Here is a 21,609-nt window from a genome sequence, read left to right as displayed (position 1 = left end):
GTGCGCCTACTACCCCAAACCAAGCTTTATAACAATTCAAGATTTAGATAGGGCCAACAAAAAAAATAGCCGTCACCTCCAAGTAATATAATAAAACACTTCACAGATAATCGCCACGTTCAGAGTATACCACCGCCCTGGCCTCTGGCGGTTCATAATGCGATAGAGGGGAGTAGAGCCGAGCAGCTACTCACAGAAGTACATTCTATTTGCTACAGTACACTATCCTTACTCATAAATTTCGCATTTAGGTTGTGTATTAAGGTTAGATTAGCAAACAGACACACTAGAACATACTTAGTGACAATTAAGCCATATACTATAGCGCTGAATCCTATATGTATAATAGAATCTATTAAAAAGATTCAATCTAAAAAATTTCGAGAATATTTCCAGATCTAGCATATTGCGTGGGGTAGGGTGTTTGTTATATATTACACACAAATAAGCTTTCCCAGGAGCAAAAGTTAAAGTTCCTGGGGCCGTTAACTGTCGTTCCCAGGGCCAGTCACATTAGTTCCTAGGGACAAACGGGTCCTAGGAGTGCTGTACATTGTTCCTAGGATTGCAGCGTAGGCTCCTCGGATTACTATCACTAGGCCCTAGGAGCTACATCGTGGCTCCTAGGGCACATTTGTATCTAGGAGACTTGAATGCTGCGTAGACTTCTCCGTCCTTCATCGCTCCTAGGAGACAGCTCCTTCGCCCCGGGAGTATGATGTCGCTACGCAAAGGGGTTTCACTCTTACAACCTATCTATAGAGAGTTCACCTTCTTGGAGTCACTCAATGCTCGAATTACTCAATACACGAATTACTCAACGCACAAATTACTCAATGCACGAATTGCTCCATATACGAAGCGCTGGTGCAGCACTGCTAAATGGCAACAAAAACAGACATGTTTTGGGGGTTCAACTACATAATAATCACCGTAAGAAAATTGGTTTAACAGGTGGTGACTGTCACCGATTCTTCAACGAAAATTGCGCAAAATTAAAGGAATAAAAGGGATTGGCCATCTGACAAAAGTTTTCTCCACCATAGTTGTAGGTCCGTGCATTCCTCTATACCCTCGTATGCCCCCAAGTCTCTGCAAAAAAAGTTTCAACCTAAGACTACCTCCGCTATGCCCCGTGCTATCGGACTATCCCGGAGAACTCGAATCAACAGTGACCGTGCTCTTCTGTTTTTCATTGTACCGTAGTACAGTATCTTTTCAAGGAACGTGTCTAGAATCGGCATCTTTTCCATCAAATCGCTTTCGATGAATTACCGTAACCTGCTGGAAACCTTTGTGTGGTCTCGTCAAGAGCTTAGCGACATCATACATCTGGGGGCGAAGGAAGATGCGATGAAGTATGAAGAAGTGTACAGTGCGTCCCGAAACTGGTGCAACGATCTACACTCTTTGTTTGACTTTCTTGTCACTTGTGCCAAGGTACACTAGACTACATTTGGAGTTTTTCCGACGCTGCATGTAATTCCCGTGTATTGGGTCCTTCGTAAAATACAGACACATGTTATTTTGCTGTAAACTCAGTCCATGAGGCACCTCCTTACCAATTAGACATGACCCCGTATTACGTACAGTATTACTCCACCTTGCTCGAGGCTTTGTGCGCTTACCTATTCAGTGAACGTCCCTGGTACTCCGACGAGATGGCGGTTGTTATGCGCTTCTCTCGCCACGAAAACAAGCGCCAGCCATGCCTTTTGGTCTGAAAGCTGGTCTACAAAGATTGTCCGCGCCAAGGCCCGATAGCGCAGCCCAGCGGTTCGTGACGCATACACTGACTACCAGTCTAGCGACCTTGGGAGCCCCGTTCCCGGACCATGCTACTGGAAGACGCGCTTTGCGCGCATCGGCGTGCTTCGGGCCTGAAACGAAGGCAAACCCTGTACAGTAGAATTCGAAAACAAATTACCCCTTGGAAACTAACGTTTCTTTCTCAGCGCCCCACTCCGACCGCGCTAAACCTAATTAGGTCAGATAAAGTCCATACCTCTTTTCTTGATGTATCTCTGGTAGATTCCTAAAGTTACCGTAATTACAGTTTCCGGCATTAGGCAGGCCAGAGTTGCCGAAACGTCCCGATACAGTGAGACAGCAAAAGATTTAAAACCCCAATGAAGGCTCTGCCGATAGTACGATTTTTGACTAGTTGGAGCTAATCCATAACGAGCAGTGTACCTAGCATAGAAGGCGGTACAGACAGTGGCGGGACTTCAGTTTGAAACCCTCTGTTGCCCGTCTATATTAACCGTCTGCTATCAGCAGGCGGAGACCAGGGCGGTCAACTGGGGGTTTCAAACTAAAGTCCCGCCACTGTATATGCTGCGGAGTTTATCCTTTTGCTGCGTCACTGTACCGTAATTCGAAAACAGATTACCACTCAGACACTCACAGATGCTACGGCTGTAGAGAAGTAATATGATAACATTGATAGGGTAATACAGCCGGAAAACTTGGCCGATGCAGACTCGGGCTTATCGTATGCACATGAGATTGAGAGCTTGGGGTGGAGGCGGTTACAGCGGTTCATTAACATGCTCATTGACGTCATATCTACGTAGTCCGGTCTCCATATAGAAGATTTACGTCATCTCAATATCTATGTACATAAGCAACTTTTTGACCTTTCCTTCGTTTCGCCACTTTCAATGCTTGCTTATGAAAACTTGTTCAAGCTTTGAACACTAGTTTTTCCCACAGCCCATTGGTCGGTAGTCCATATCCAGCGCCGCCACTATCTATGGCACTCTATAGCCGAGATTTTTGTCGATTAAAATGGAGTCGATGAAAACACTCGCTGTTACTCACATTCTGTTTGACGATGAGCAGCTCAAAAAAGAATTTGCAAAAGTGGTGTGTAAACTCTCTTGTTACTAGTTTGGCTTCTCGCTGATTTATTAGACCTCGGATGAGAACTGTGAAATCGAAGGATGGATTACGAGTAAACCCGTGGAAACATTGGGAAAGCTACACCACGCTCCCCGGATCATCGGGCCTAGTAAAAATATAAGCGCAATCGTCGTCAATCCTAACTGGGGAACCGGTCTTGCGAGAATTGTTTATAAGGGGCGGGAATATAAGACTCTCCATACCCACTCAAACGGCGAGGATGAAGCAGTTATGATCTTTTTACAGCCTGGGTTCTATTGTGTCCTTACAGGTAATACTCACATAAAATATATCGAAGGAAGAAGGATTCAATCGCAAGATTTGAAGAGTTCAGCTACAACTATAGGCAAAGGTCTTCCTGATATACCTGTTTTTTCTTGGGACTAGAACACAAGTCATATTCCCCACAAAAAAGGTTTCGTGGAATCTTTTATGTTCAGTTCGTGGCATTTATCGAAGCCAGCTTCTTGATCAGCTAGTGACCAATTGGCCCTCAATAAACTCTATGGCCACCGGGGGGGGGTGGGCAAGTATGGTCTGTAACGGGCCAGGCCCGATTACATTTCGCGGCTTTGCCGCTCCTGTTTACTTCATCACATGCTACCCCGCACCCCTTATTCTATGTCTGTTAGCTAGTCTTTCCTTTCTTCTTTAAGCTTAATATAGACAGTTTGTGACATCGCCCAGTTGAATCTAAGCTCGGCCATAGCCCTTCACATGGTCTGCCTAATGCCGGGACTTTTAATTACGGTAACTTTGAGAATTTACCAGAGATACATTAAGAAAAGAGGGTGGGGACTTTATCTGACGTAATGAGGTTTAGCGCAGTCAGAGTGGGGCGCTGAAAAAGAAAGTGTCAGTTTCCAAGGGGTAATCTGTTTTCGAATTCTACTGTATATGTTGTGATAATCTGGAAAAAGAAGTTGAAAAAAGCGGAATTATGAATGCTTTATCTCTGGAAGACTAAATAGCTGCTACCACTACCATTTAATTCAGCCTCAGATTTGCCGAGTTCTCATGACTCCAGTAAACCACTGCGCGAGCTTGGAAATGACAACGGACCTATCCTAGGGAGCTCATTCTCCAATTCGAAAATAACGCATTCTTTTCGCTAGTTCTTCGCTAGGAGAAATTCCACTAGCCCTGGCAATCTTGGTTTCAGGTTGAAATTCTCGGGCACGGGCATGACTAGTGGCTTGAATCTTTGAGGAGCCAACCTGATGCGAATTTCTACCGAGACCATTTGTGGCACAGGAGGGTAGGCAATATAGGTCTCCGTCAAACCCCCAAATTTTATCCTCTTTTGTTGCGTCTTCCATCCGGAAGACAAACTTTTGGTCGTCTGATTGTCTTGCGGAAAGATTTTGCTTTGGATGGCGAGCAACAGGTCCTATTATATATCAGAATGGACATTCAGGTACACACAACAGCAGTATTTTGACCAGTTGACGAAACAGCCGGAGTACCAACCTTTCGAGTAAGAAGCCGACGCTCGTTTGTTATCGTTAGCTGATGAGCAAGATGGACCATCAAATCCCCAGAAATCATCTGCCATGGCGCATGTAATTTAAATATCAGGTCTCGAAGTTGCTAAAGGAATTTTGTGCTTGGGGATGAATGGGGACTACAGCCTGGATAGGACAGGTTTAGGTCTTATAAACTGCTTTGATTGAGATTATTTATGATCAGCATAGAGCACAAATGAATAAAATATATGCATCAAAAGTACTTGCTTTCGACCGTAAATTCCGTCTGGGAATAACTCTGGGCGGTGTAAGAACCCTCCAATAGGATCCAAAGGAGCCAAATAACCGAAACTCCTTTGTTGTCGCGCAATCCTGGAATCCTGGAATCCGCCCTGTTCTGTATGGACGGCAAAGAGGCCCGAAACTTGGTTCAAATTTCTTAGTCATGTGACGAAGCAAGGCAGCAATGCCTGGTTTCTCGGAATCTGTCTACCGAAGATGCTGGTCGAACAGAATGACTAAAGCGAAGTTGTTTAATCAGCCAATCAAAAGACATGTTCAGCCCTGCGCCATCCTAAGACCTCATTTGCAGACTGTCAGCCCGATCGTGGAATCTAGCCCTATACAAGCGATGGAGACACACTGTATGTACGTTCAAGGCCTAGAGATTTATTTACCTATCTACATGCTTACTTTCAAATCCTGAGACGTGTGTAAGTATTAGGTACGAAAAAGAAGCCCTGAAATTAGAAGAAAATAATGCCGAAAGATGGCAATCACAAGCCAAATCTGCAGCTGTTTACTGACCCTGAAGATGAAACAGGACAATCATCCAGCAAAGTCTATATCGATTAATCAAATATAGATGAGTCGACATCCAAGGCTGAGGTTAAAGATATAATCATGGAAGAACATCAAATGCTATCAGAGCTGTCCGATCCAGATTTAACTCCAAAGGCCGAGAAGGGGCAGTTTGTTCTACCATCTGAATCGCCACGAGGATCGCGTATGCGCTTGAATTTCCCTTGTCTGCAGAAATTATCTAACGAAACGAAACGGAATGCTTAGCACTCTGTTTGTACATCCGGTTTTACAAGCAAGGGGAATATTTCGAGGACGATGACATATGTTTTGCGATATACCTCCGAGAATTAACGGCAAGCAAGCTCAAAAGAAAAATTTGTGACAAATTAGCCGTGGAATTCAGGATCGTGAAAGATGTGTTCATTCTGGACTCATTTGGGAACACTACTCTACTAAGTGATGAGTTTGTGAGAAACCTTTATCCCGAGCAGACATTAGAGATTGATTTTGGATTGGCCAACCAGCACTTAGAAGCACCGGAGAATTCGGAGAGCCTCCAAATGAGCATAAGACTTTGAAAATAGGCGGATATGGACCGCAGACCACCATCTTATGAATTTCCATCTGCGCGTAAAACCGCAGGATCAAAACTCTGCTGATCGGGCGGGTTTTGATTCAACGAAGATGAATATTCACCAACTATGCCCTCGTGTGTTTGACTTGCTTGCATTTCCATGGAAGAGTCTAGTTCCCTTGGTCCGACAATACAATTACGAAACGAGGTACCGTATTTTGATGAAAGAAAATCACCGTAACAAAATAGTGCAGGAATATTGATATTCCGGTCTGACTCCTAATCTGGTATAGTGTTTCTTGGCAGTGGGGCTAAATAATCACTCAAAGAGTGTAGGCGGTTGCACCAGTTTCGGGACGCACTGTATGCAGTTTTTATGTCTCCCGGGAATACAAGTGCCCGAGGAGATATATCGTGGCTCCTAGACCGTGGTTCCTAGGGGCTAATGATAGCATTCCGAGGAACAATGTACAGCACTCCTAGGGCCCATTTAGTCCCTAGGAACTAATGCAAGGGGCCCTAGGAACGACGGCTAACGGCCCTAGGAGCTTGAACTATCAGCGAACCCGGGGTCGGGTTAAGTGTTTTCCCGTGTGATCACATGATGCGACGCGGCCAAGATTAAAAATCCGACAAGAACAAACCAGGTGGCAAGTTTGTTATGAAGTTGTGTCAAATACTGGGCTCCGCCGGTGTACCGAATGTTGGTGTCGCAGGTTATGAGGAGATACGAAAGGGCATGTCTTGGTTTATTTGCGGTCTTCACAACATATCTCCATATCCTCATAACGGCCAGACCTGGAGTTGTTCTTCTGGCTAAGTTGTGTACGGGAATATGGTGAAAATCACGGCCCGGGTGAGAACTTCGTCCTCAGCAATTACGTAACCTATTTCTGCAAGGAGCGCTGTGGACCCACTGAGCACCGTACGGCAGCATATGCTCTCCTAGGAGCAATGAAGTTCCTGGGACCGTTAACCTTCGTTCCCAGGGCCACTCACAATAGTTCCTAGGGACTAAATGGGCCCTAGGAGTGCTGTACATTGCTCCTCGGAATGCTATCACTAGCCCCTAGGAGCCATGATCTAGGAGCCACGATGTATCTCCAGGGGCAATCTGCCCGGGCTATCAAACATCGAGTATATATAGTAGTTAGCTTGGGTGTTTGGTCGCTGAACTATACTACTCTTTATTGACCTCGCTAGTTCATGCCACCTCGTGAGCAAACACACTCTCAAAGGTATCTAACTAGCAGAGGCACTTACTTCTGTATACTACCGAAAAAGCACTGGTGGCGGTTGAAGCCTGGCCTGACCGAGTTTACGTTGTGAGCGGTTCTAGGTTGGCGGTTCTGGGTTGGCGGTTCTGGTTTCGCGATTTCGGGCTTGCAGTTCTGAAACGCAACGTGAAGACTCTCCTTTAGGCGACTCGTTTATTATTTAAAGTAATTAGATCTCTTTCTCGGTTTCTAGAGATGCATGGCTGGCTTGTTGCTTCGTACGGTCAGTGTCCCCCCCCTCCCCCTCCCCCCACAACATAATAAGTTAGGGCCAAGCGCTCAGTAATCTAGCCTAATCTACAAAGATTAGTTGTTATTTCTAAGCATACGGACGGTCGCTCGCTGGTAGTGCTGGGCCTTATGTCGGAGGTAATCCTGTGAAATCATCACTGGGGTATTGGTATCTGTATGTTTTGATCTTTAGGTTAACCAGACCTGCAGTGACATATCGGATAAATACTTCTGCCAAAAGCCAGGACCAGCTAACACAACACCTCTTAGGCCACCGCACCGGTCGGGGCCTGATTATCACAATAAGCCTCCTTTACTAAGAATCAATCATTAGTGATTGTCTCGAGCTATTTTCCCTCTCCGTTCCTTATTCTAGGCTGATAGCGGATAAAAGCTCACCGGATTACAAGTCGCTCTATCTACAGGCAGAACAACGGCGCGAAAAGGCCGAAAGACAACAAAGGCAGGCCGAAGAGCAACAAAGGCAGGCCGAAGAGCAACAAAGACAGGCCGAAGACTGACAGAGACAGGCCGAACAACAAACTCAGCTCACCACTTTTACGGAATATATTCGGCGTTATCATTATCTATCCCGATCGTTAAGAGTCGAGACACCATCTCGCTTAACAACTGGACAAATACCTTCGCCCACGGGAAAGTACTGTCCCACTCGGCTAGATTATTGGACCGACTGCCCAAAGCAACTCTCAGAAATATGGAGATCCGTCTACAGCTACTTCCAACCGGAAAGAAGGCAAGCACCATATCTGTTCTCATCTTTACTAGCGCTAGACGAATTAGTCCGACGTCTCGTTCGTAAACCACTGAGTAGTAAGCAGGAGCTCGAGGCCTACAAGCGGTTTGCCGTTGAAGAGCATGTCCATAACATAATTACCGAGTTATGCAAGATACCGGAGGCTCAAAACGAGTTCGGCCTCAGTGATAGAATACAGTTCAGCAATCATACAAATACCTTAAACAAGAATCAAGCGACCGAAGCAAGTAAAAGTCAAACCTCAAGCATACAGCACCCACAACCTGATTAGTTCTGTATCCACCGCGTCGACGGCAATACTAATACGCTCCTCACATCTGTTGAGTATAAGCCGCCGCATAAGCTTTCAGTTACAACGCTTCGCATGGGCCTTCGACCGATGGACTTATGGAAAGATTTAGTCAGGTCCAATAAAATTCCCACAGACCAGGAAACAAAGTTGAGATACAATACAGAGCGGCTTGTCAGCTCCGCTCTTGTCCAGGAATATCATGTGATGATCTAAGAAGGCCTCGAATATTCCTGGGTTACAAATAGGATCACCCAGGTTCTACTTCGTGTTCCGCGTGATAATCCGAGCACGCTTTACTACTTTTTCTGTGATCCAAACAGCGAAGTGAACCTAGAAGACGATTTTATTTCAAATCTATCAAAAACTTCTATTACAAGAGTACTATGTCTCTGTTTAATAGCATTCTATTCGCCTGTCTGTAGACAAGAATAGAGAAATCTTACGCACCCAAATATACCTATTTAGAAGACCAGCTTTGACCACACACATTCGCAGATCCCGAAGAAAGAGTTACAGCAGATTCCTCACTCTGACAGCATAAATCCCAAGTTTCCGAGTCCAGATACTAGTTTATCCTATAAACTGCCTTCGTTATCCCCGCTACTGTCACCCTCAGAGGGCTGTCAAGTGCCTATATAATCTCAAACCAGATATATACCTTCGGAGATCCAAGCACAGTCACGTTCACCTAACTCGTCTGGTTCCGACACAAACCAAACGGCTGGCCATAAGCAGAGGATCAGTCAAGTCACGCCTTCACCGTCTGCTCGGCGATCAGGTTGCCAGCAAAAGCCAGGGAATAACCGCAATGATCATTCCCGACGCCGCACTGCGCTATTCTGTACACAGCGATATTTACTCGGCCTACAGACCGGGAAATTCCTGGATAAGTTGTGTCCAAATCTAGACCATCATCATCGGGGCCAAAACGCCCCGTCTCAGCATCCTGTCTCGGCTAAAGACCTAATCCTTTTGCTCAAAAGACAATTAGACGAAAACATCGATCAATACATTCCTCTTGGTGGCTGCGGATCCTACGGTACCCCGTTCAAGTTGACTTACATAAAATATAGTTATACAGTTATCGGCAAAGGCACCACTTCAGGACTATAGGAAGAAGTTTCCTGTAAAGCACAGGTATATCAGATCCTGCACAAGGCTTAAGGATCTGCCGTGCTAGTCTTTTTGGGAATAATTAACTTGGTAAAAATTTACTTTCTTCATGGCGCTGGATAAATCCGCCATATACTCGTCATAGGCTAGGGCGGTGAGAGCACAGCAACGATAGAGCTGACTCTATACCTCCGTCAAGAGATTTACAGGTCAAACAAAGAAGTTAAAGCCCTAGGTATAATCCATAAAGACCTCAGACAGGACAATATCCTTTAGTATAAAGAGCTCAGGCGTGCTTTGATCATCGACTTTTACCGTTCTACTTTAAAATACCAACCGGCTAAGCAGCGACTAGGACAGATAAAACAACAACTATGTCAAGTAGAAGCAGGAAATACAAAACGTCTCAGGATTTCGTGATAAGGAATTCTATTTCTATCCGTTACATTAGCGATCTTTTTTTTAATACCCAAGTTTCTATTGTCGCCTATACATTCCTACACAAATTATACTCCTTACTTATATGCTTCAACACCACCCGAGTTATTATACAAGCTGGACTCTCGAACTTAAGAAGTTTCGGAATGGTATACCTTTTTTAAGATCGTTTTCAGAGTATCATAGACTATAATTCAATTCAAATACCTAAGACTTATATACTAACCGAAATTATCACTATATAGGTTCAAGGCCGCTGATAAACAGCAGAATAGTTCGCCCAAGGTTGCCAGTCTATGCCGTTAGACATACATTCCGTCAATAGGGCCCTTCCTACCAAATTCATTAGCAAACTTCTTATTCAATTCCGCTGCTAACTCCAGATACTTATAGCTGACCTACACAGTATCTACCTCAGCAAGAGCATATGCAATTGCTGCGATATTCTTGATCTAATTAACCGGCAGTCAGCAAGTTACCTATCTGCGTAAAAAGTTGAAACTTACCTCTCGTCCATTGAGAGCCAATATCTCCAAATACTGGATGTCGTCCTCCTTAACTACCGCAGGCCCTTGCATTATCCGGGCTTTGGCTAAGAAGGTAGACCAGAGATCCCTGCAGAAGTCTCTTATTAAACCCTCATACTCAATTACCAGATAAGTTCGGCTCAGTATTGCTTCATCAAAGTATATACCCCTGTTTAAGGTTAAGAAAAGCACTCCCTGATAATACTCAAGCTTTCGGAGGAATACAGTGACCAGGCGATTATAACTATCGTAGAGTTCGGTCCGACTCGCCATAAACGTATCTGCTTCGTCCAGAAGAAGAATAGCATTAAAATACTTTACAATTTTAAAGATAATTTCAAGTTATGATTTAAGTGTGTAGGAGTCCCCATAGTCGACAACAAGCTTACCTGCAGATATCTGAGAAGGTCAGCTAGGTCATTCATTACACAGAACAGATCTTTAATACCGAGTAGAGAGGGCACTTAAAATACTCCAACATTACCTTGACAGTAAAAGTCTTTCCGACGCCTGGCGGACCACTAGCATAAGTCAGTTGAGGGTTTTACAGAGCTTCTGTAATTCGCCGACATACTTCAGCAGCACATTAAGCCCTTAGCCTTTACCATCGATCACATCGTCAAAAGGTACGGTTGGTATAAGACCTAGACGCATTTTCGCCAGCAACAAGAGCATTGTCTTAGTATCCGATAGAATCTGAAGATAATCAAATAATTCAGATAACCAGTCAATATCCCTAAGAGCACTGACTACACATTCCACTATAATCTTATTAGCCCGAAGCTGAAAGTTCTCAGTTATATCATATACAGAACATTTTCTCCTTAAAACTAAAACAGCAAACTGTTGGGCTGGCAACTAATAAATCAGCGTTATTCAGCTTTTAACCATCCAGACCATCTCCTCGCATTCTCTCCTTCTCTCGCTCACAGTCCTCCATAAATATAGCGCCTATATCAATAACTGTAATCCCATCCTTTTCTTTTACCCCTATATCGCAGAGAGATGGTCGGGAGTAGTTCGGCTATATATCATAGAAAAACACAGCGTCCACCGCTACTTAACTGTTAATCTTGACTTTAAAAATCTTCCCCTTGCTTATAAAGAATACGTTGCCTTTACAGTACCGAATATACAAGCCGGCTAAATCCCGAAACTTTTGGCCTCTTCCGACCAGGTCTTTCCGGACTTGCTTATAACTTGGATGGTAACAGAGAGGGAAGGCTTCAAGGCTCTCAATCGGCTTCAACCCTCAGAACTTTGCCACATATAGAAAGATACCAGCCTCACCGAATTTAACTCCATTATAATCAATAAATCAGCATTTAAGGTTGAACCAGGTCTCATCGTTCTGTATGATCTCTTCCCCGGCGTTAAATATAACACACCATGGTTCTTTTGTACCAAAGCAAGTTATAAAAACATAGGAACCCGGTTTGAAAAGCGCCCAGAGAAGATCGTAAGTAATATAACCGTACTGCAATATTAACTCAAGACGTTGCAAGATGGCTGAATATACTTGCTTAAGATAGTCTATAAGCAAGCGGAGGTACTGACATAGAAATTCATAGTCAGAGTTGTTCGAATTTTCAGCATATTTGTCCAACTCTGATAGGAAATAGAATAGGAACTTTTGCTCAATCTAAACTTATTTCAGCGACCTCTTCTATAAAAAATCTATCACACTTACCGATAGCTTATCCTCTACCAGGCTGATAGCCTTAACGCCGTACAGGACCATATACAAGATATCATACAGGCCTTTCAATTTGATATCTATATATAGCGTCACCTCCTCAGAATTTCGGTCTAATAATATCGTTAGTATAGATTCAATTATTCAGTAACGACACTATATACCTACACACTCACAGACAACAAATGCATATTCAGCATAGTCATCCAGACAGCCGCTGCTCTCGGTCGGTTCAGCAATCTTGTATTTGTATGCTTCTTTATCCTAGCTATTTCCACGTCAGAAAACTTTTTGGAAGTGAGAGGAGACTAAAGCTAGGGAGTTAAATAGGCCACAGAGCTTAGCTAGTAATATACGTTTCCTTGACTGTCTTGAATTAGGGTACAGACGCCCACTTCTCAAATAATTAGAAGTCCTCAGGCGTTATACAGATAGGCTGCTCAATATCAAACCTATCTAGCCCAGGAACATTCGTTTGTTCATCGCTTATGGAAGACCGAGCAGGCTTATTTACCAGTAAAAGTTCAGCTAAAACATAGTCTAGTGCCTGTCGAACCTTGTTAAGCCCTGGATGGCATTGGTCCTAGGAGACAGGAATATTTAGGGGCTCTTAGTTGGTAAAATCAAGCATCGTTTCAAGAAACATACTGAAGAGATGCTTCAGATCCTCCACACACGCTTAACGCATAGCTAAGCCTGTCATTGGACTATCAGGCGGTGTCAAACCTTAGGAACAGGGAGAGAAAGACGCCTTTGAAGCCTTGAGTGCCATATTGAGAAGCTAGTCTGAGGTATAAAATAGCTTAATAAGATTATTCAAGACAGGACAGATTTGGAGAGTAAACAAAACTATTTCATTATAGGAAGAAGCACCTTTTATACCGATAATTCAGACCTCATATAAGAAAGACGAAGTCTCATATCAATAGGGAGCTATTAGTCTCTTTCCTCTTATATAAGGAGCTTATAGCCATAGATAAGTATAAAAGGAAGGAAATAGGAATAAATAGGAGATAATAGGAAATAATACAATAATTAAGCAAGAAATATACTTCAGTATAGGATAATTTAGGGGAAAAAGGAGAAAGTCAGTATATAAATTAGGGGAAATAGGAGAAAATAGGAGAAAATAGGAGGGCAAAAGTACTACTGGTTTGTGATTATATACCTCTCTCTCTCTAAGATATATAACCGACTAAAAAGTGCTATCAGGATACAGCAGATCATTAGAAGTCAGATAATTATATAAAGTATACGGTTATTAGGAGAGATAAACTAGAATTAAGAATTAGCCGATTACCTAATAATGGTTTTCAGAAAGTAGAAGGGGACCGAGGGGTTATATTATATGATAAGCTCTTATATCATAAGGCCGTAAAGCCCCTCCCTCTCTCTAAATACCCAACGTAACATTTATCCTAAGCACTTTCTTACAAAAATCACCGCTGATCTTATGGCCTTATATAACTATAACTCTGGGACTCAGAAGGCTTGACTATAGTCACTACTGGTTTTTTTTTTCTCTTGCTCCTATTAGATACACGCTCTAAACTTAAGGCAAACGAATGGCCACAAGCAAATAAACACCTTTTCAGAAAGCAACATCGCTCGATAACGAGGGGTTTAAGAAGGAAGTAAAAGACTTACTTATAAGTTTGTTTGATATTATGCCTACATACTGCAGCTAATTAATTAGGGCAGAAAAGAAGTCACCCTAGATAAAGAAAGATTTAACGTGTCTAAGCAATATCTCAATTCGAAAACAGCCTATACAGTCCTCATCCATAAAAATAGCCCAGCCAGAGTAGTCCATACCCGCAACAAAGTAAATAAAGTCAAAATACTTCCTACAGGCCTGAGTACAGGAAACAGTTTCAGAATTATTATTTTAGGTAAAACACAGACTTACCTATTCTATAGACAACCCTCCGTTCACTGTTTCCACGTTTACAAGGACTGAAAACCTACTTATCGATAGAAATTCCACGAATAAATAACTAAGTTCTAACGATAGCTCAACTTTAACATTTATACCTAGTAGAAGGTTAAGATTAGTATAGATATAAGAAGGGGACAAGTTCAGCCACAAATAGGTCAGTTATAGGCCAGAGGAGTTGTAGGTTTTTAAAAGCTTACAGAGTGCTCGAAAATATAGATGGCTATTTTAAAACTGGTGAAAAAATTCGAGGAACTATATTACAGGCAGCAAAATTATCTCTTGATCTATTAGAGTTGGCAAATTATATCCCGACAAGCCTTATAAAGTTAGAATTTTCTCTCGTAAGTCGGCTATAATATACAAACCAGTATTTTCTAGAATTTTATTTAACTAGTTCTCTGTTGGTTCAGGTAACTATAACTGCGGCCTTAAAGCTTATAGTATCTTCTGTCTCTTCTGTCGCCGGCTAGCTTTCCTATATATATCTTTCCCAGCTTTCTTTATCTCTATTTCGTATATTAATAGAGTCGATATATACCAAAACGAATAGGCTATTTACTTTTGCTATTTTAATTCTTATACTAAGGTTCATTCTTAAATTCAGAGACCAACCTAACTGCTAGGTCCTCAACGTCTTAGGACAAGGTTTAGTTATTTAACCAAGTCTGGAAGCAGGGAAATAAGTCACCATACTTTATAGTGGCAAGCTATATGATTAATACGGATAATACAAACAAAAGAAGTACACATACTCCCAAGGAGTAAGCATTTCTCAGATGCTGGCGTACGTTCTCGCATCTGCTAGATATCTGCAGTAATGTTATACTTCCACTATTTTCCTAGAGTAGAGTATAGCAAGATTTGAATATACGGCGCTGTCTTACGTCCAACAAAGGTTATAGAGTTTCCAAAGCAGTTTTTTGTTTAGATAGTAACTAGAAAAACTCATCTGCTGATAATATAATACGGCCGCAAGAAAATAGAAAATTATAATAGAAAATAGGATTTTTTGGGTTTAAGTATAGAAAAATCTCTCACATATACAATCCTTTAAAGGATCGCATTGCTCCTGCAGTTACCCCTCATCTCGGGCCAATCAAAAAAATACACATTTCAGCCTATTATGCGAGTTAAAGTCACACAATATAATACAACTAGCTTACAAGCGCTTAGAGCTTCATCAAAATACAGGTCTTCTTTCGGTAGATAAGTATTATTTAAAGTACTGCCAATACAACCAGTATTATCAAAAAGATAGGGGTATTCTAGTAGGGAAGCCGCACAAGTTATCGCTCGTTTCACTTCGACTAGACTCACAGACGTGCTTCATATATAATATGCTGGTATTCTTCAGACTATTTTAAGGTTTGTTGAAAACTATAGGCTTAAGAGATTCATAAATGGCTAGCTGGTCCGTTCTTCTATAGCCAATAGCAGTCAGTACATAGCCGCCAGCCCCTTTCCGCCAGCCAGTTCGTGCTCACATACATATCTGTCATTACAAAACCGCATACTACAGCCACATCAGCAGGATCCAAATTCAGAGGCTCTCAGGCTAAAAATATGGTTTAAGTTAAATTAAGAGAAACGGGGAGCATAACATAGTAGCCATCATAGAATTTTTACGTAAGATTCACTAAAGGGGCCCGCCGTTTCTTAAGCGTTGTGCCAATACACCTATAAATCCTTTCTACCTCCTAGGGGGGTTTTCTGCAAACCACCTCGTCACCTGTAAATAGCTTAGATTTTGCTCAGCCTTAGACTTTACCAATAATTATGCTTATTCTATAGGGTAGCTCGAAAAGGGCATTAGCCGTCCCCCGCTAGGGCACTAATACATAGTGGTCACTTCCAATGCCCCAGAGCCTTTTCTATTCCTAGAGCGACTTAGAGGCTCAGCAGCACAGTCATATATCAAAGCGTTTTCTCAGCCGCACAAACTAAATCAATAAAAGCTATCAGAGGCTCAAGAGGGGTTTTTATCACCGCCCCAATACTCTCTTTTACCCCGCTCCACACAGACTCACACAGATTCTCTAAAATAGAGAGAAGTTAGATAAAGAGAAGAGTACGTTAAAAACTATATAAAGATATAAGGTTACAGGAGTTTACCAGAAGCTCCTAATTCTGTGCTATCTCCAACAAACTTCTGTAGATATATTTTTACAATATCCTAACTCTATTAGGAACCAACACAAGCTAAAACTCGTTTAAAATAAAGTACCCTCAGTACGGTAAAAATAATATAACTAGGAGAGAAAATTATAAATTTTGTCGTGCTGAGCTTTCTGCATCTATATCCCGCCCTTATATCCTCATTAAGGTACGTCTCGATTAGTTTCAAGTTTGATTCCAACAACATTAGCGACTAAAGATGACGGCTTTCAAAGAAGCAAATCAGCACTACTACAACAGAAGAAGAATAGACAAATAACATAAGTCATCGGAAATAGTGTCACTCGTTGCTTTTACTGTAGAAGATCATTAGAACAATAGCTTTATTTCTATTCTCAGACCTGATTTAGCAAGCTAAATCCATAACTATTCAAAAACCTCAATCCTCTCTCGTCTAATTTCAGATATTTGCACAATATCCAGAAATCTAGCCAGAAATTGTGAGCCTCGGTATAATCCGGAAGGTACTTGTGTAGAAGGTCTTTCTATTCTTTGTCCTTTTGACCAAGACTAATACCTACGGCAGTAAACTCCCACCAAACAGGAAAATAGCCCGAAGATTCCTAATCCAGAATACCTGCTAAATTACTATTATCCACGATAATATTGACATTGGTAAGGTCACAGTAAGAAAAGGTATAGAGAGTAGTAGTTGGCATACGCTGTCATAGCTTTAAGCAAACTTGCTCTAGTACATTGGTCAATACCAACGACATCTCAGCCCACAGCTCATCATCAGATAACAACGGCCTATGCCCAATACCATAACCATTGGGGAATAGAAAAGCAGAGTATAGTGGCTGTCCGTCTAGGCTTTCCATTTGACTTAAATAAAGATTACAAAGCTAAATAACATATTCAGCAGTCTGTTTTACAATGTGTTCTTTGTCTGTCCCGCATATTATCAGCCAAGCTTTATTCAAAGAATGACCACAAATCCATTTGGTAAGCAGGAAATATATCCCGTTATCCTCTTTCCACTCCTCAACAGTCTTAGGTATAGGTATTAAAGTTCTTTCGGTCAAAAATCACAAGTTAGCAGATTCAAAATTAGGTAGCTTAATAGACCGCTCTTTAAGAATAAGGTTTGAACCCAGAGACTACACTCCTTGATTACTGACACCGTAGAAGATTTTTATATAACTATTATAGCGGCACTCCTCTTAATAAGTTGATAACCAGCTATATACTGAGCAGATACTTCCGATATCCATCTAGGGGATAAATAGCAGATATAATCTTGTCCTAAGAAATTTAATACAAATCTTTAGAAATAGAGCAGTCTGACGCCTTTATATACAGTCATTTCCTAAACAACCACACCGCTATATTCACCACCATCTTTCACCGCCAATACCGCCTTAGTACCTCCAGCACCAGCCAAATAGTTGTACCCATCTCTGGCAATACTAATGCTAAGCTTCACATTGGTTTAGGCACCCCCGACCGTTCGTCCGGGCGTAACAAGGTTATAGCCAACATAGCTGCTCTTCATTAACAATCTTATAGAGTATATATACAGTAAACCGCTGTTCACAAGGTAAAATAGCTAATAGGCCTAAGAGAAGAGAGGGTATATGGTTAACTATACTCAATAGCAGTCAGCCCCTTAAAATCTGCACAAGGGGCTTTCCGCTTAGAAAAGAGGTTTCCACTTTTACTTTCAATCCTCAGTCAAAGCTTATCTATTACAACAAATTAACCTCCTACAAACTATCCACAATAGGTAAGTCACTTAAGAAAAGTTATATCGCATACAGGTAGGCACTTAACAAAGAAAGACAGTGCCCTTATACATAAAGCTTAGCAATAGATTATAACACTTCAAGAGACCAGTCAATAATACCTATGATTTTGTATAGGCCTGAATTAACTAGAACATTAATTTTAGAGAAGCCACTATACATCAGGACCTAAGTATATCCACTGGCAAAGAGCAGCAGTAGGATAGTCTCCAGTTCAGAAATCATCAAAATCAGCACTACAGCCACTGCAGCAATTACAATCAACGTAGGTAGCTACACACTAATTTCCGTAAGCAAGCCGAGAAATCAACTCTCAAATAGTGGATTTACGCTCATACTGAAAAACAGATTGGTCTAAAATTAAGCATTAACATCAAGCACAATCTTCTCTATAGCACAGGCATATTCTCTGCATACTGGCAAGATCCCCAATTTGGTAGAAAGAACATTAAAAGAGTATATTTAGAACCCTCATATTCAGTGCTTAGTGGCGATCTTGACCATACTCCAAGTAGTAGCCGAAAATACAGACTGGTTCGTCGTCGTCCGATTCATTAAAGAGTTTACCTAGGGTCCCCTAGGGCTATACCACCAGTCTCATAGACCTATCATAATTCCTGTTCTTCTTAGTAACCCCCCTCCTCCCAGTAGCCCTCCCAATCTCTGGGATTTCTTCATTATAAGATTCTGGAGGCATCTCCAGGATCTCTAGCGTACCTAAGATCATGACTGGCGTTCCTAGGGCACTTAAACCCCGCAATTTAGGGAAGGGTAAAGACATAAAACTTCACAGTCAGCTTCGCAGTTCAAGATTACATACTTCCTTTCACCCCACACCACCCTTCAGGATAGGGATACACCAGAAGGCACTAATATAAGTTTACGATTCTGAACAGCAATACCAAATTTCTAGCCGTAAAGCCATTCTGAAAAGGTAAAAATTTTATAACTGTCCAGATTTCCCCTACATTTTTCTACCCTATTCACGTCTAGTACTATACATAGTCAAGTTATCCTAGGCGAAAGACAGATTTAGATATCTTCCTAAGATCTAGTTGCTCTACATTCAAATCTTAAAAGGGGCACCGCCGTTAATTATGTTTTAATCCTTAGACATCAAATTATAGAGGTTAGGGCTAAGTAGTAAGGTAATTCTAGGTAATAAGTAATATATAACCATTCAAGAGTTTTGCTATCTCAAACTAAGGAGTAACGGTCAACGGTTTGCCTGCGCCAAGGTAGACCGTATCACTGTCTCAACGACCCTTCGGTAGCCTTGCCGTTGACACTCATCGCTGAAAATCCACTGCTTTGACAGGGCTCTTCCTAATATAATCTGCTGTATGTGGTCTGGCTCTTAGGATCTTCACTACACTCAAGTCTTCTACCGCGCCGTCTCTTAAGTCATATAGAATACCGCACCTGTAGTGAGCCGACTGATCTTTCAGGGAAATATTCTCCAATATATTTCTAACTTAATCCTTTCTCTTCCTTTAATTTAATCAAAAGCTCGTCGTCTTGAGACAGAACTCGAGCTGCCCTAGTTAATTTTCTAAGCTAGGACTTTTTCTGCCAAGGCAGCTTTCTGCGTTGCGCTTTACGCTCACAATCTAGTAGAGTTCCACCAGCCCCCTGCAAGCTAGTATGCTCTGTTCGCTCCTCAAAAGTAATTGAATACACGACCTTCGACAGAAGTATCTCCCTTATCAGAAAACCTCAAATGGGAATTGTCTCTATATCGGATAGACTAGATATAGGACGTCGATCCCTCGGCACTTGGTAGTGGGACTCCTTATTTTTCAAGGCCCGAGAAACGCTGCGCCGCAAAGGGACGTTGCGGCGAGGGTTCTTGTTATGCCGTAGATAAGTAGGAGAGCTTTGTTCTGCCGTCTGCCCTGTTCCTTTGGATCGGCGGGATAGAATAGAGCTCTCGCTTACGTCGTCCACGTCATCCGCATTATTAGAGCCGTCGCTGCAGCCGCCGTCATGTGATGACACAGATAGGCCTCGCTTTCTTTTTGGACGGGCAGTTGGGGCCGATAGGGCCGATAGTGTGATTTTCCTTATGTCTCGCTCTCTGGAACGTGAATTAGTGATGACGACAGATTGAAGCTCCGACACTAAAGGCAAAGTTATATCTGTTTCAGTTCGGTTGCACGTTGACTGCCCCCCCCACGACGCTATGATGTAGGTAAGATATAGATAGGACGCCTTAATAGCCTGATTCGATTAGGTTCATATGAGGCCGACAGGATTTCGATTTCCTTATATACAAGCTCGTTCTCAGCATCAGTTACTATAGCTTCGTTTGCCTTAGCTTAAATACTCTTACAGCGTTTGGCAATCAAGTGGCCACCGTATCCCTAGAAGGGTATTTCTTCACTGTTCGTACAAATTAGTGACTTGAGTCTAAGCTTATCTGGTCCAACTTCAATACCGCCAGTTGATAAGGCAACATCACCAGATAATAGAACAGATAGAGGATCACGGCTCTTTTCATCAACAGAGCTTAAATAATATTCGTTAGTTGTTATATTAAGATGCTCCTTAGTGGCAGTGGACACAGTGGTACTGGAATCTTACAGAATCCTGTCCTCCACTTTAGCTAAGTCTGTATACCAAAATTAGGCAACAGGCTAAAAGTAAGAAGAGAATGTGGACTGACCTGCAAATTTAGATGGCAATACTTGGTTTTCACTTTTATCTCCTTTAGCCGCAGGAAAAAGTTCATCTCCGAGCGATGCCAAGTTTAAAACAGTAGGCTCTCTAACACTGTCCGATTCACGAGGATTTTGTAAAGGGGACATATAGGTACCCTAGGGCCACCTATCATCTTGACTCCCTGCTTACAATATATTAAGTCAGCCTTTTAATTATCCAGCACACTCTCTGGGCAGGATAGAATATAAAGAAAACAGATCTTGAGACATACTGTTATCAAAATAGTCATCTGGACCTGAAAGCGACGCCCCATCGAAGACATTCAATAAGCCACTATTAGACCAGTTGGCATTCAATACTAAGGTGTCGATATCTTCTTCTAGAGTCACATTCGGAAACTCTATGCCTATTTTATCCGACAAATCTAAAGTCACCTCCCCAGCAGACTCACTGAGGGGTAATAATAGCCCAGATTCAGCAGGTGAACAAGAAGTCATTCGAGGACACTGCACATATGTCGATAAAGGAAAGCCCGACGGCCAGACTTAATTCGGCTGGAAAGAACGGCTTAGGATAGGGCCCTCAGATATTGGATTTGAATAATTCTGAGGGTATAAACTGATAGACTGTAGCCCTTGGAATTATGTCTTTTTCGGAAGGCGGACGATAGTGGATGATTTCGTCGAGACTTATAGGAGGCATATTGTGATAAATTAAAGAGAAATAAGCCAGTGTCAAAGATCATGCTCCTTCTGTTCAGAGGCGCTGGCAAGATCCTTTATATACACATTCTACGGCCCCTATTCCTCACATCTCGCCATTCCGGTTATTTTTTTGGAATTACATAGACCATGCCACGGAGAAGGGTACTGTCTGTCGGCAGTGCAGTCGGCACAACCCCCTTAAGAATAACCGGGAGCCACATACACAGGGACCACCCCATAAGGGATTTTTCTCATTAGACAATAACGTCGCATCGTCGGATTTGACGA

At 42.2% G+C, this 21,609-nt stretch overlaps 3 protein-coding genes across 3 annotated transcripts; all 3 read right to left on the bottom strand.

Moving 5' to 3' along the window:
* Window positions 1–10,176: 10,176 nt before the first annotated feature.
* Window positions 10,177–10,826, bottom strand: N7481_004894 (uncharacterized protein; the record flags this gene model as incomplete). The annotated part of the gene is given in 4 exon segments (XM_057264113.1): window positions 10,177–10,272; window positions 10,288–10,326; window positions 10,381–10,716; window positions 10,791–10,826. 4 exon segments carry the CDS (start codon window positions 10,824–10,826, stop codon window positions 10,177–10,179), a joined length of 507 nt encoding a protein of 168 aa, XP_057125774.1.
* Window positions 10,827–10,995: 169 nt separating this feature from the next.
* N7481_004893 (uncharacterized protein) lies at window positions 10,996–11,706 on the bottom strand (the record flags this gene model as incomplete). Its single annotated transcript, XM_057264112.1, has 4 exons — window positions 10,996–11,162; window positions 11,290–11,425; window positions 11,480–11,644; window positions 11,692–11,706. 4 exons carry the CDS (start codon window positions 11,704–11,706, stop codon window positions 10,996–10,998), a joined length of 483 nt encoding a protein of 160 aa, XP_057125773.1.
* Window positions 11,707–11,719: 13 nt separating this feature from the next.
* N7481_004892 (uncharacterized protein) lies at window positions 11,720–12,882 on the bottom strand (the record flags this gene model as incomplete). Its single annotated transcript, XM_057264111.1, has 7 exons — window positions 11,720–12,043; window positions 12,092–12,210; window positions 12,262–12,361; window positions 12,454–12,491; window positions 12,527–12,680; window positions 12,742–12,793; window positions 12,824–12,882. Coding segments are annotated over 7 exons (846 nt in total), but the record flags the coding sequence as incomplete, so codon positions are not given.
* Window positions 12,883–21,609: the final 8,727 nt, after the last annotated feature.

This window comes from Penicillium waksmanii, assembly GCF_028829765.1.
Source record: "Penicillium waksmanii strain IBT 27052 chromosome Unknown utg000004l:1.0-5674109.0:1.0-5678898.0, whole genome shotgun sequence".
Taxonomy (NCBI): domain Eukaryota; kingdom Fungi; phylum Ascomycota; class Eurotiomycetes; order Eurotiales; family Aspergillaceae; genus Penicillium; species Penicillium waksmanii.
Note: the sequence above shows the minus strand (reverse complement) of the source record. Positions and strands in the feature narration are given on the sequence as shown.